The sequence below is a fragment of the Ornithodoros turicata genome, chromosome 10 (genome assembly GCF_037126465.1).
Source record: "Ornithodoros turicata isolate Travis chromosome 10, ASM3712646v1, whole genome shotgun sequence".
Lineage (NCBI taxonomy): Eukaryota > Metazoa > Arthropoda > Arachnida > Ixodida > Argasidae > Ornithodoros > Ornithodoros turicata.
In genome coordinates this window covers 17,525,742-17,540,525 of record NC_088210.1, presented here as the reverse complement: position 1 = coordinate 17,540,525, position 14,784 = coordinate 17,525,742, and the positions used below count along the sequence as shown (strand labels likewise).

The following is a 14,784-nucleotide window of genomic DNA, read 5'->3' as shown; positions in this document are numbered from 1 at the left end:
AGGAAAATGTGTGTATATAGCTATTGGCTCGTATTAGCTTGTAAATACCTTATCAAAAATGTGAAAAATACTTGTAAACACAAAATCACTGTGGAGTTTGGGGACAAAGAGCTAGCTCAGATGCCACATACAGACCCTTTCCATATGTTTATGTTCATTTATATGTTTTTGTTATATGTTTATGTTCCCATATGTTCGACAAAAATGGCATGTTTCAGTACGAAACATTCTTACAGGGCCAGTGTTGTCAGCAATACAGGGTGCTTATTTTTACGGCCTAGCCGTATAACTCAACTGCAAAAACTACATCTGTGCTCCTCTCATAGCTTTTTTAATAAAAATTCTGTAAAGGATAAAAATATATAAAAAAAACACCATGTATCACTTTGGTGGATACAATGATCAAGAGCACCTTTTTGTATGTACAAAAAGCTGTTTATGTGTGACAACTTTATCTCACAACTTTTTACAAGCTCCACGAGAACACATCAGGTTCTTTTGAGTACCGTGTCACAAGAAATAAATACACCCCTGGCAGCAGGGAGGACAACAAGTTCACGAAAATGTCGATGACGTCAACTTCCACATGAACTCATGATGACAAGGTGACATGTTCACCTCATTGAAGCTTGTTCTACGACGCCGTACACACCACATAAGAGTCTGGCAACGTCGGCCGGCACTGGTTCCTTCGGGAGGATGTACGGGCCAGAGTCCCCTTCATACACAAACCTTGACACGTGCACGGTGAAGTTAAGTGATAGAACAGGTAGCACACTTAGTTGAAATATGGCACGCAAAAAGACAAAAGAAATTAGACACGACACGCGTTAATTACATTACTTTACCACATTAGTTACTCCGGATGTACAAGGATTTGTTGATTTCCCACACTCAGCATTACAGCAGTCACAAATGATCACAAGGTGACGTGCTCGGACTTCAATTACCATAAAAGAGAGTATGAACGTCCTGTAATGTAGATACGCAACTATGCACTAGGTTTGCTAGGTAATGCATAAGTAGAGCCTGAAGTTTTAGGGTTTTACCTGATTCTTCCCCGAATTTGCACCCCGAATTGAAGGTTACCTCTTTTGGGTGAAACCCGATTTTTACCCGGCAAACTGCCCTCACTGGGACGTCTGTAGGAAGGCACTAACTTAATTGTTTCGTAGCAGATGCAGTTACATCACCATTTGTACCAAACCACTACAGTTAGTTTGAGTAACTGAGCCCGATTTCTCCCTGAATTTAGCGTACTGGAAGTTTTTCCACCCGAATTCGCGTGAATTTAGTGCACGTGTTTATTTACCCAATCTTTACCCCCCGAATTTCAAAAAATTATTTCCCGCAAACTTCAGGCTCTATGCATAATTTAGGTTGAATAGCAACAATTTGCAATTCTGCAGATACTTCACAAAAGAGACAATGCAGACTACTGCTCTTTTATTGTGATGCTGGGACGTTCTTATTGGGGCTGAAATTCACGAATATTTCTGGATACATATGCAATAGCCCTGTGCTTGGATTTTCTATTTTCAGATTTTTTTTTGGGGGGGGGGGAGGGGGGGAAGAGGGAATATGCAGATTTGTTTCAGGAGCCGTAAAACAGGATAAAGGGGGCCGAGATCTGGTAGAAAATTAGAAAGAGAGAGAAAAGAAAAAGGGAGAGAGCGAGAGAGAGAGAAGAAAAGGAAAGAGCACCTCTTGCGCATTCTGCAGTGCCGGCCGGTACCAGTAGATGAACTTACATTATGGCTTCATTTTTGGGTTTTTCCCCAAATGACAATCAAGCAAATCAGGGGATGCAAAGATGAGTTTTACGAGGTTTGACTTCAAGACAAAGCTGCAACGTGCAACAGTTCTATGACTGTTGCACACCGATAAAAAAAAAAAAAAAAACTTGCAAAAGGATACGGTAGCCGAAGTACCCAGTACGCAGACTGAGACAGTTTGACCGGCTCTTTGTTCCCTGGGGAAAATATGGGTGATGGGGGTGGAGCTGGTTGTACCCTAGGATTCAAAGTGACATGAACCGGAGCTTTGGGCGTCACCACATGTACGCGCATCAGCTGAGCAACCTGTGGTTTGCCGGACCTGCAGTTTGTCAAATGCACGTTTACACGGTTAGGGGTGTGAAGTATTTAAACGTGAAACTTTTCTAGCAGAACACGTGCAACGGTTCTTGGTAACGTACCGGTAATGTGCTTCGATGGCAATCGTTGTACCCCCGCAGTAGTATAAATATTTTAATTTAAAGTCTAGTGCTACTGCTACTGTTACTACTACTGTTACACAAAGGAAGTAGTCCTTTGGGGTTAACATAGTTTCACCACTGGTGCACAGAACACAAAATACATAGATGATGCTGACTTAAAACACACACACAGCTGCAATCCACTTTGTACAGCTCTCATCAGGGTTAACTTGAACGCAACAGTCCGGACTGCGGACTCTGGTGGTGCTTAGTAAAAATAACGGCGGAGGGTGTTCTGGTCATCTATTTACAGTTAGAGGGGGTGACCCTCGTTATGAAGGCGCTTCCTTCTGCTAGGCGCTGCCAGGGTGGTCCTCTTCCCGATGAGCGATGTTCAAGTTAACTTTGACACAAGCTGTGCAGAGAGACAGAAAGGTCGTATAGGGCCTCTGATGTTTCTCCCGGCTAGCAGAAAATTCATTTATGGCATGACTCACAGCAGTAACGGTGACAAGCATATTGAATTAGCATGCGTAGCGCATGCACTTCCAAACCAACATCCCATGCAGCACAGCATGTTGGCCCAATATTGGTCCAATATTGGGCAAAGATGTACTGCTTGGGATGACTCACCTGCATGGACAGGGATAGTAGAGTGGCATGTGACTGTTGGCAATTTTCTGAGCATTCTCCTAAGATGGAGAGGGAGAAAAAAGAAGAAGAGAAAAGTTAACCACAATGCAACAAAGCTTACAGTACAGTACACACGCACGTGTAACCATACTGGGGTCTACAGACTCGTTTTTTGTGTAAAGGACCACAGATTAATTACCAGTCATTACTTTGAGAGTTTGAATTTTACGGATGAAATGACAAACTTTTTACTGTCACGAATGAACGGTACGGAAAATTAGGACACTTTTATTCTCAACAACCGAATATAACACCGCCCTGGATTTGACCACTTGTATACCAAAAGTATGATATGCGCATGCTCTAAAAGGTACAGGGGCTTGTCATCCAGCAATAAAAGCCACCTAGTTGCTGAACATACCATATTTTTGTCTATCTTTTGCCTGGAGATGAGTACTACAGACATGTAACAATTACCTTCTCCTAGCCTGCGACGATAGCTAGCTTGGCTAGCTTGTCTAAGTTAGATTCACTGTGGATTTTCATAAAGACATGGAACTTTTACAAAACATACACCAACCTTTATCAAGCCAGATGCAGGGCATCGAAGAATCCTATCTGAACTTGAACACATGAAACGATGTCCACGTGGACATTCGTATTCCACACCAAGGAACACTTTAACTGTGAACTGGTATCCGTCTTTAACGTGAGGAAAAAGAAAAATAGTTCCATTTGTATATCATGGAACAAGGAGAACTGGAATGTGCAACTCAAAAACAGGCAGCGGAAAAGCAGGCAGTTGACATGCGTGTAAAGGTCGGTAAACATCCATGGTAGATTTAGATCGTGACCTACCGTATTATAGTGGCCATGTCGTCTGCACTGTGTCCTCCCTCCACAATTTGGAGGCTAGTGGCACCCCTGATTATTGGACGATTTATATTGCTTCTCCAGTTGCTATAATACCTTGTACGCGAGCTTATGTTAGGACTTTTGTACAAGCGTTGCATATCCCACGGGGTAGGTAGAGTCATAGTCACTTTGTCATAACTTGATAGTCGTCATCATTTTGCGCACTTTTATTTGAGTTGTACTGTGGCGGTCATCTGCTATGGCAGTGTGTCTGCTGCTACTGTTCAAAAATTAAAATTAAACTGTCCAATCATGACGGAGATCCTGCGGGCCGACGTGCACGCATGTGCGGATCATGCGGATGGGACCCTTTATTGCAGTTGCATATTATGACGTGGCAACGACACCTAGCTAGAGAAAGCCTGCTTACTCGTCGACGTGACGTAACAACTAATAGTCAGCCAATCAGGATAGTGTTTTCCACGGCAGTAGCCAATCACGAACGAGCTTTCAGCGGTCGTAGCCATGGAGACGAACCACCGTCGTCTGCGAAAAGTGATGGGACGTTCCCGCGTGCTAACCGGGAAAAAGTTTAAAATAAAGCTCAAAATGGTCCCATATCGTTCTCATGACTGTTTCTCTAGAAAGCGTGTTGCACTTTTTGTCTACAGATTCAGGTCTACAGGTTCCAAGTTAGCTGCAATCGTTTCCGAGTTCTTGAGTTCACAGAACGGCGAATCGCAATAGCAGACGAGTTCTGACTATAATATGTTCACATAGCGAAGGAGGGAGAGGAGGCAATAAGCAGGCCTTCCGTACCTAGGTGGCGTTGAATGTGGTCGGTACAATCTAGTAGGTCATGATTAGAGCCTGAAGTTTTCGGGAGATATTTTATTCCAAATTCGGGGGGTAAAAAACGGGTAAATAAATGTGTGCACTAAATTCATGCAAATTTGGGTGAATAAACTTCCATTACGCTAAAATCGGGGGAAAAACTGGGCTCAGTGATTCAAACTAACTGTAGCGGTTTGGTACAAACGGTTATGTAACTGCATTTTTCTGCCAAACAAGTAGTTGGTACATTCCTACAGACATCCCAGAGAGGGCAATTTGCCTGGTAAAAATTGGGTTTCACCCTAAAGAGGCAACCTTCAATTCGGGGTGCAAATTCGGGGAAGAATCGGGTAAAACCCTAAAACTTCAGGCGCTAGTCATGATCCAGATGCCTTTTAATACACTATCCCGCATTTTGAGTCATCGTACCCTTCCATCTATGACGAGTGTCCCGACTCAGACTTAGACATCCTCAATTACTATTTCTACCTTTCCCGTTCTTCTTTCCTTTCCAGTTTTGTGGCCTCTTCCCTTCCCACAAAGAAGGCCATCGGTCTTTTTCAAATTTTACAGCTACGTCCCACGGAAGAAGGAAGTTTGTTCCCGTGATGAAGCCTGGCTGGTCTTGGATGCCTGTCAGAAATTCGGACAGGTTTCAAAAGTGGGTACGTTAGTCCCATTGGGAGGGTACTTACCTATGCTATGCGAGTAGAGGCTGGAAGGCCCTAAGCACACCAACGACCATGAACTGTAACATGGTAGCAGACCCGGTGGGCTCTGCGAATGGAGCATTCCAGGAAGAAAGTCTGCACATGACGGTGCAACATCTTCCTTGTCACCCGAACAATACTTGTCTGAAATGACGGGAAGATGGAAGAAGAGCGAGCTGGCTTTCTCACAATGGCAACGTAGAACTGTCGGGGGGGTCTAATGTATAGCTTAAAGGAGCAGGGAAGTGGAAAATTAGGATTGCTATAAGCCTTGTTTGATTCTCAAGCAGTCTATCATAAGCAACCACACAATAACTTTTTGTGTTATTAGTGTTTGGTGTGTTATTAGTGTTCAGTTATCAATTTGATAAATACCAATTAATTCGAGCGATATTACTTAATCAATTCAACCAATATCGATTATACCATTATTCAATTTACAAAAATGCCCTGGAGGGTACAAGAATACATGAACCATTCAATTCAACTCAATTAATCAATTCAATCAACATCAACAATGTGGAGGATCCCAGAGTCCAGTGCAGGTTAGAGACTGCACTCACATGCTGCAGGTTTGCTATCGTAACTGCAAGAATGCACCATGCTATTTGTCACACAACACTCTGCAGCCAAATATAAATAATTTATGGAGGGGCCTGTCACTACTCCTTCAAGGACAGAAGTCTGAAAGATCACCATCTTCATCAGGGTCCTCCGTGTGCTGTGTCGTTCCTGACAGTGACAGGCTTTTTCCACTGTCAGATTCATTTGATGATGTTTCATCTGGAAGGAGAAATCGAGACACATATTAGAACATATTTAGAGATGGATTTTCTCACATCAACAGGGCAACAAGCAAGCAAGCCGTAATGGCCTGTCCCGAATGTTCCCACATGCCTGCCATTGTTTTGTCACCTTCTGCAAGGATGTGTTTACCTGTGGTCTACAGATACAGTGCTGTACAGAGCTACTGCTCCACAATGTTTCGAAGACTGCATAATTATACCTAAGCTCAAGCACTGATGAGAGGAGACTTAGCTTGTCTGTAAACTTGTTTCCTAAATGAAAGCGTAATCTTACCAGAGTCAGAGGTGCTTTCTGGTGGCTCTGAGCTGAACTCCGAATCCGACTCTGACAGTGTTGGACTTCGAATGTCACTGGGTGTCCCACTTTTGGCCTGGCTTCGGTTCTGACTGCGGCTGTGGCTTTTTGCTTGCGCATGAAGCCCAACTTCTAGCAGTTCGGAAGTGGCACACGGCGCTGCAGACGGCGCAGCCGGCCCATGATCCACAGAGCTAGGCTGGAAGGTTGGAAAGGTGATCCTTTCCAGTTCTCCACAACACTCTGCACTCATTATCATGTAGAAGTTGTAGTTGGCCGCCTGAAGTACAACGGAAGAGAGAGAGAGAAAGAGTTGTATTGAAAGCACTTGTCAAACAGACTTCAGAAACACATTAATCTTTACCCTGCATGCCACATTAAAAGTGTATTACAAGTTGCTAGCTAATACTGTATTCAACTGCATTATAAAACTGTATAACATCACATTACGACAGTTAGGTACAAAGTTATAGCAGCTTTACGGATTATTTTCCCGTTGTTCCTGGGATGCACAGGAAAGAAGGGAAAGAAAAGGACCCCTACCTACTCCTTTCATACCCCTTACAGGGGGTGTGAAAGGGGCAAGTAGGGATGGCGTGTCGCCAACCATTTGGGAGGTGTCCGGATGAATCACTGCTTCGTTATGTGGACAGGGCTGGACAAAAGTTTACGGAACACGCTCCGGTGCATTTCTTCCTCAGAGTGGCATGCTAGCAGCGTATGGGACCGTACAGACTTGCAAACAGGTGACTGGGTTACCAAGGCATATGTCTGTAAGTCTGTACGGCACCATTTGCTGTTAGCATGTCTGTAAACTACATGTTCCGTAAACTTAGCACTGTACATGTATCAATACACAGGAAAGCAATATACCTTCACTATAAAAGGGTCATCCCGTGTTCCTTGCTGATGACCGCAGTTACAGGCAGAAATGAGCTTCACTTGACTGCAGTGCGGCATGACGAGGACGTCTTCGTCTGCGTCCTCCTCGACTGACTCGGGTGTTTTGTGGACCTACAGAAAAGCATGCTGGTCTGACACCAGACACAAGCTTACATTGTGCGTGAAGATTTCATACTGGGTTAACGCAGTGGTTTCCAGTGAGGCTGAGAACTTCACACATCTGCCGCCCAGCCTTCCACACAGCATCGCAGTCTTCTTTCAGCTGTTGAACGTAACGCTGAAAAGCAGGCCCCCTAGCGTGAGCGCTGAACAGCTGAAGTGCGACGGCCAGCTAAAAGAAAATGAGGGACAGCAATTTCAAATTCAAGGATTAAGTGAAGTGCAGCGTCTGCTCTGTACAAGCTCAGCTTTCCCTCTTTCCCCTATTGCCTGTGGAGCGACCTCTTTGGTCCCGCTACCAAATAATAAGAGGGGGCAACATTTCAAGGTTGAGGCGCATGTGGTTTCTTCTGTGCCCCCCACCACCCCATGCCGATGTACGAGTACAACCTTGTTGCTGCCTTGCGATTGGACAAACACTTCGTCACATGGTTTCTTTAAACTTTAACCTCTCCCATGCAGAGATAAACTGTCCCAGCATATAGCAGAAATTGTGCCAGTGACATATTGCCCATTGTACGATGGAATTCTGTAGGAGAGCAACATGAGCTACATGCATAAAAAGAAGCCACAAAAGAACACAAACATTCACAAGTGCCAATTGAGAATTTTTTTTACATTGGCAACATGTCCCTGAGCTTGTGGGAAGGACAAAAGAAAAAAACACAAAAATGAACAGCACGTGACAAGGCTCAAGGACAAGCTCAAGGACATGTTGCCAACGTCGAGGCACCAGCTCGCTTGCATTTTACTTCTATGTACAATGATAAATTTTTCTTGCTCATGCTTTTCCTTCTCAGACCCTTCACGCCTGAGAACAGAGGTCAACCATGCATAGCGAATTATAGCATGTAACAGCCTCACTTCTCTAGTTATCTTTTGTGGTCACCGTACTCCATATCAACATCCACTAAAGGAAGAACAAAGGTACCTTCCGGTGATGATATTCTGCTGTATAATGAGGCGGAAGATTTTCTTGATAGGCTGCTGATGCGAGGGGTAAGACCTTCCCGCAGCGCCTGATTTGATACACATTCATGTTCATTAAACACGTCTTAACGGCATCCAGAGGCAGGCAGACATACCCTTCGGAAAACCTAATGTCGATATCTAAAGCGGTCCTGAGACTGGACAGAAGAGTTGCACTGGATTTGGAGTCACCAGTCCTCATGAAGAAATCTCGCAGCTTGGTTGCCACTTTGAACCACATGGAGATTGTGGGGAGCTGTTATCACACAAAATGGATAAAGCGTGTTATACCCCTTGATTAGAGGAAAAAAATGAAACAACAAAGGAGGACTATCCTTGCATTTGCTGACCAAGAGCGAGGGGGGCTCCGGCTCCTGGAAGCAGGCCAATAGGAGGACACGGTGGCAGGCACTTCCCAAACCTCTGGTCTCGCCTAAGAGATGACACAGCGTTACAGTTGCTTCGCATGTCGCAAGGCTTCTGCCATGGTGCACCAATCTAACCAAATGCTTTGCCATCCGTTAACCAGCAGCTGCCACTGTTTTGCTTTCTGAAAGGCTACTGCCATGGCGCACTAACCTAACCAACGGCTTCGCCGTCCATTAACCGGCGTACGCGCGACTTCCGCTTGGCCTCATTCCCATCTTGACGAATGCCAAAGCCGTTGGTTAGATTGGTGTGCCATGGCAGAAGCCTTGCGGCAGGCGAAATAACGGTAGCTACGCTCCTGTCTAAGCCTCGTTCAGCCGTTGGTTAGACATGGCAGAAGCCTTGCGAAATGCAAAAACAACGGTAACGCTGCGCCATCTCTTAGGCGAGAGCACAGGCTTGGGAAGTGCCTGCCCTCCGCGTCCTCCTATTGGCCGGCATCCAGGAGGCGGAGTCTCCCTCGCTCTTGGTCAGCAAACGCAAGAATAGTCGAAAGGAGTCCCATGATAACTCAATACCTCAAAGTCTGCGGGAATGGGGTGCCGCCCCACGTTATCGTCAAAGCCTTTCGATAATGCCAGCTCGACATGCTGCCCCAGAAACAATGAAAAACTGTGTTCTTGACACTGGGGATCGTTATGTGTGGGGTCAAGAGACAGAGCAAGAAGGTCATCTAAAAGAAACGATATTAACGGGTATTATAAATGATCCAACAATGGTAGAAGACCGAAAATGTGACTTCCTCAGTGGAAGGCTGACATTACTACAGGGTGAATTTAGCAAAGGAGGTTACACATTTTGATCGCGTCGTAGAAATTGAGAATGACGTTTCTGGCGCTTCAAACTTTGCAGACTGATAGCCATTCGCCTGAAGTTTCATCCATATTTTTGTCAAATGCTATCGCTCTGTAGAAAAAAGTGAGAAGCAAAGCAAATTCTCACCCCCATGCATTTCCTATATGGCCTATACTGCCCGCAACACGCCATTTTTTCCCTCTCTCTGCTTCACGTTCACATCACCACGTATATAGGTGGCGCTGCCTCGAAACCCTGCATCTGGTCCATTTCGTTGTTTGTTGTCCTATAGGTTTTGGTTTCGCTTCGTCTCCAAGCAGCGCCACCTATATACGTTGTGATATGAACGTGAAGCAGACAGAGGAAAAAAATGGCGGGTTGCGGGTGGTATAGGCCATATAGGAAATGCATTGGGCGAGAATTTGCGTTGCTTCTAACTTTATTCTACAAAATGATAGCATTTGAAAACAAAATAAAATCTGGATAAAACTTACGGCAAATGAGTATCAGTCTGCAAAGCTTGAAGCGCCAGGGATGTTATTTTTACGACTCGATCGAAATGTGTAACCTTTGCTAAATTCACCCTGTACTTAGGCATAAGGAAAGTTGTGATCGAGTGTGTCACCTGATAGGCTTTCCTCGTAGTCGGGAGAGCAAAACGTTATTAACTGCTTCAAGAAAAAGTCCACCGTGTCTTCCCTTATAGAAGATGAAGTTCGTACATAGACAAACTCTTGGTTGGCGGGGACTGCAAATAATGAGTTTCCACTAAAATACAGAAAAATTGAGACATGTATAAACTTATCATCGGGGCAGAAAGACAAGAATACAGAGTTAGAGTACTGGGTGTGCTTGCATTTACGTTGAGAAAGTTCCTCAGCAGTCTTCAGCAGCTTTGCTAGTGCTACACACACGAGCAGCATACAGGACTGAAGCACTACCGGAGCTGCTGAGGGCACCACTGAGGAATCTCCTCAACTTCTGTGCAGGCAACCTCTATACTAGAAAGAGACATGCCAGTTACATCATGTAAATTGTCATTCCTTCAGTTACCATAGTACACATGCAAGTATTGCATAAACTTATACCATTCATGCACAACATGAAAGGCTTAGCATGTGCACATCCAACCAATTACTAGTTCCAAGGAACTTTAGTTTTGCTTGTTACAAGAAGTGCACATACTACAATACAACACTATTGATGTATGTGCAACATCACTGCATGCACTCAGCAGTAGAAGGCGTACGCAGAGTAGGAGCTCACCTAATGTTTGTTATCACTCTGCTCTTCCGTAGTATCCTGTATATTTGGTCTTCAAGGGAATGTTCCAGCTTCTTTATAGGCGAGAGCTTCTGCAAAAGGACACCTTACACTGTATTATACACTAAATGCTTTAAGTTCAGGAGAAATACGAGAAAACAGACAAGCATGAAGGGACAACGCCTAGCTCTCAAACAAGTATGCTACGCTTGAAAACAGCTGTGCCTTGGGGTTAAACCTAGTAAAACCCATTGTTATGTACTTTTTCTTCCACACGAAAAAATCTGGTTTTCCATCAAATATCACCCAATTTTAGATTCCCCAAAATAAAACTCAATTTTTGCCCCCCACCCCACCCCACCCAAAAGTTTCAGTTTTATGTTTTATGAAAACATAAAACCCCCAAACACGAAGGTCTACACTTGCATTATAGATGCTTCTCACAGTTAAAGTTTTTAAAAAAACACAGTTTTTGGAAAACTAGTTTGTGGCCTCATTCTGGTAAAACTCACAGAAGCTTTTCCCTTGGGGCGGACGTCGAGAAGTTCCGACTCGTTTCCTTCAAGCGGACACTGAAGGAACACAAAGAGCACACGCGGTGAACATGGACGTCCATTCTGTACCCAGTCGGTCGAGATGGGTAAGGGTTTCAAGGCATCTACAACAGACGACAGACACTTTTGCCTGCAAAATGAGAGGTAGAAAGAAATGAGCTGTGTTCTAACGTAAGTAAGTCTCCTCAAGCGGAACAACATCTTGGCCCAATCTTGGTCCAATATTTTGCCGACATTGCCAATATTGGTTCAATATTGTGCCACGATGTTGTGCTGCTTAGGTCCATACCTGATGCTATCAAGTGTCCGAAAAAGATGAATGTAGCTGACGTCAAATGTTGCTGTTGGATGCACTATCTGCGTAAACAAGTAAAGTGGTTTGTATGCACTACACGTCTGCCTGAAGATCTGTAAACTGTCAAACACTTACAACTACTACGTGAGATATGTGAAAGAGGTAGAGAAGTGTTTGGGCCACAGAACATTGCAGGCTTGACCAAAGTTCCAAAAAACTCTGAAATCAAAGATGACACAAGCATCGATTCAATTAATTCGAAGAGCAAGATCGGTTGCATTCAAAAGTTATTCAATGCTTCATTCGAAGTTTGCAGCAGGTGTATGGTACCTGGAATGGAGGAACGCTCACCTTTTCGTTCAATTCTTGTTCCAATCTTCTACAAACGTCTGCTGCACAGTACGTGTCAAAAAGTCCCAACAAGTGCAGAAATATAACTCGATTTTCGGGATGATAGTACCCTTCAATCTTGTACTAAAAAAAGTAAACGTATTATGTTACCAGCATATAATCGCCATTTAAGTTAGTGGCAGTACTTACATTTTCCTGTCCTATTTCTCGGTCGGTGCCCAACTCAGGCTAAGTGAAGGAGGGCAAAGTGTTAAACACTGAGCAATGACATTATTAATGACAATTACTTTTCCTGCTTACCTCAAGCACGTTTCTGCCAACGACATCATCAATAAGATGAGATTTGATGCTCTCTGCATATAGCGCAGTTTTTCCAATGAAAGAAACGATGCAAACTCGTTCCTTTGAAACAGACGTCAGGTCCGACCTGTCAACGCAACGTTTGGACACAAACAGCAAATATTATCTACAATTACAACACAAAATATAATATTTACTGTATTAATGTAATAAGTTAATCGAAAGTGAAATAAAATAGACGGTGACAGCGCAGTAGTTTTTCTAAATACTGAAAAAGCTTCCCCATTCCCACTTGAATATTCACATCCTCCTTGAAAGACGGTACGTAATGTGTCTAAATAATCACATTTAATTTACTCACAACGCGTCTTCAATGTTAGAAACATCAAATTTGTATCCACGCAACGGCGGCTTCGAGGTTTTACTGGATCGCGCCATCTTCCTTTCATGATAGCGATAGCAAAGCTATGCCGCGTTGACTCCTCCACACCCACGGTTCTCCACATGTAGTTCGAGCCATCCTTGTTCTTTGCAAATCTTGTTCACCATGCTATTGTTGTTACTATCTTCAAAATATTACGTGCATTCATCTCAAAAAGCCTAAATTACTATACGAGACCTGACACCAAACACACTATCGATGAAAGATGGATCTCTACATGGGTCTCTATCGAAACCGAAACTATGATGGCATACAAACCACCACACGCCGCGCAGTACTTTTTGTTGCTACCATAGGATGCTACCATATCTTGTAGGATGTGTAGGATCTAGCGCCTCCCTTCTGGATCTAGCGTCCTGTATTTGCACCCAGAGACACAGGAGACACCCACACGGAGACAAAGGTGCAGACGACACATTGCGGAGAAAGCGCTGTCTTCTTGAGGATTTTATTCTGAAGAAGCCCGATCGCCCTAACCATGCCCTAACCTAATCTAGAGGAGGGCAATGCGGTGCATGATTCTGTGCGGCAAATATAGGGGCTGACGCGCTCATTAAAAATGATTCGTCCATGCAGAGAGATCACAGTGGAGGTTTTTAACCCGGGTGGGGAAGGCCGCCTCGAGTTCTTGATTACCTCGAGGCTAAAAAGAAATTGGCGTTAGAGCAGCACAAACTTAAATATTTGTTGATAGTTTTATTAAGTACGGTAAGACAAACCTATGGAAGTAAGCAAGTAGTGGCGTGTTTATTTTCGTTTATTTCCTTCCGAACGTGTTTTATTTCGCTTAAAGACTCCCTTCCGCAGGATCAGACCACCAATGCTCGTTGATCAAAAACAAGGTGGCATCCTTTACTGGAGCGCAAATCTGCATACTCCTATGCCGTCTAAGTTGTCTACTGAATGGCGTGTCACTACTCTTTGTGCAGCAGGTCAACACCTTCAGTATCACATAGGATAATTGAGGAGGATAGTATCTATTCTGGTGAATTTTGTCTTCTACTTTTTAAACTGGTGGTCATTTTCATTCTGCGGCAACTGAGCTGAAAGGGAATCTGTGGGACGACACTGATGTAAGATGGGGTGGTGACACCCTCAGCACTAAAGTTCAGCAAAGGGCAGCACATCCTACTCTGTACACTGCACTAGAGTAGTGCTCTGCTAAAGAGTACTCTGTAAAAGTTACTACTATACTTAGGCTTGCTAACAATTTTATTTAACACTCTTTTTCCGAAATGGTCATCCATCAAGATCTCCGAAGCTGTTGTAGCTGCTAAAAAAATTTGTTGTCATTATGGCCATCTCAAAGTGCTCTGCCGAAGAGGTCAGTGGATGCAGTGGAATCCCGCGGGTGTTTTTCAAACAGTGAAGCGTGAGGGGCATGAAAACCTAAGCATATGTGGGAGTAGCTGAGCGAATTTTTTTGTTTTGTTTGTTTCTGCTGGCAAAATGCCATTTCATATCGTGTGATCCAGGTTGAGATGCTATAGTTCTCGAACCCATGATTAAACAATCATCATCACACATAAACTGAAATCTGCTGCACGACTCAGGAAGAGGGCAAGACCACCACAAGGTCACTTCAAAACTGATGCAGTGTTACACCTTTTATTCAGTGCAGCAGCCAGTCTTTTGCATGCCACCTCAGACATTTCACAGTGTGCCCAGTAAAACTGTCATCATTATTATGTACACAACTGAATTCACATACATGTATATGTACACACAGCATCGCTGCAAAACATGCTCACTGCAGCCTGCACTGCATGTTCCAGCCTCAGAACATCAGTTCTTTCAATGATCACTGCAGCAGAAATGGATTGCCTGGACTCTAGCAATTATTTTTTGCCACTAAACAATATTGAAGTAACTCAATTAAAATGAAAAAAGAGAGAGAGAAAAGAACAACTTGCAAATTCTGTTGTAGAATCCTGGAAGCACAGCCAGTCTACACATAGTGGCCTCTCGAAAGCCGGAAACATAACATCTTTCCA

General features: G+C 43.9%; 1 protein-coding gene across 1 annotated transcript; it reads right to left on the bottom strand.

The window, feature by feature from the left end:
- Positions 1 to 419: 419 nt before the first annotated feature.
- Positions 420 to 12,810, bottom strand: LOC135370740 (nonsense-mediated mRNA decay factor SMG8-like). Its single transcript, XM_064604561.1, has 22 exons — positions 12,710 to 12,810; positions 12,349 to 12,475; positions 12,238 to 12,276; positions 12,049 to 12,171; positions 11,833 to 11,916; positions 11,692 to 11,759; positions 11,361 to 11,532; positions 10,852 to 10,940; positions 10,211 to 10,353; positions 9,309 to 9,463; positions 8,478 to 8,617; positions 8,324 to 8,411; positions 7,409 to 7,564; positions 7,204 to 7,344; positions 6,310 to 6,610; positions 5,926 to 6,012; positions 5,215 to 5,373; positions 5,009 to 5,152; positions 3,411 to 3,532; positions 2,831 to 2,889; positions 1,918 to 2,097; positions 420 to 732 (listed from the first exon to the last, which is right to left on the bottom strand). The coding sequence occupies exons 1-22, from the start codon at positions 12,784 to 12,786 to the stop codon at positions 615 to 617; spliced, it is 2,772 nt and encodes a 923-aa protein (XP_064460631.1). The 5' UTR covers positions 12,787 to 12,810; the 3' UTR covers positions 420 to 614.
- Between the last annotated feature and the right edge of the window lie 1,974 nt (positions 12,811 to 14,784).

Excerpts from the sequence above, each read along its gene's own strand:
- LOC135370740 (XM_064604561.1), bottom strand. The coding sequence starts at position 12,786 with ATGGCGCGATCCAGTAAAACCTCGAAGCCGCCGTTGCGTGGATACAAA. Across the intron at positions 7,345-7,408 it reads GAAACCACTGCGTTAACCCA|GTCCACAAAACACCCGAGTC; the intron begins GTATGAAATCTT and ends GCTTTTCTGTAG. Across the intron at positions 6,013-6,309 it reads AGAAAGCACCTCTGACTCTG|ATGAAACATCATCAAATGAA; the intron begins GTAAGATTACGC and ends TTCTCCTTCCAG.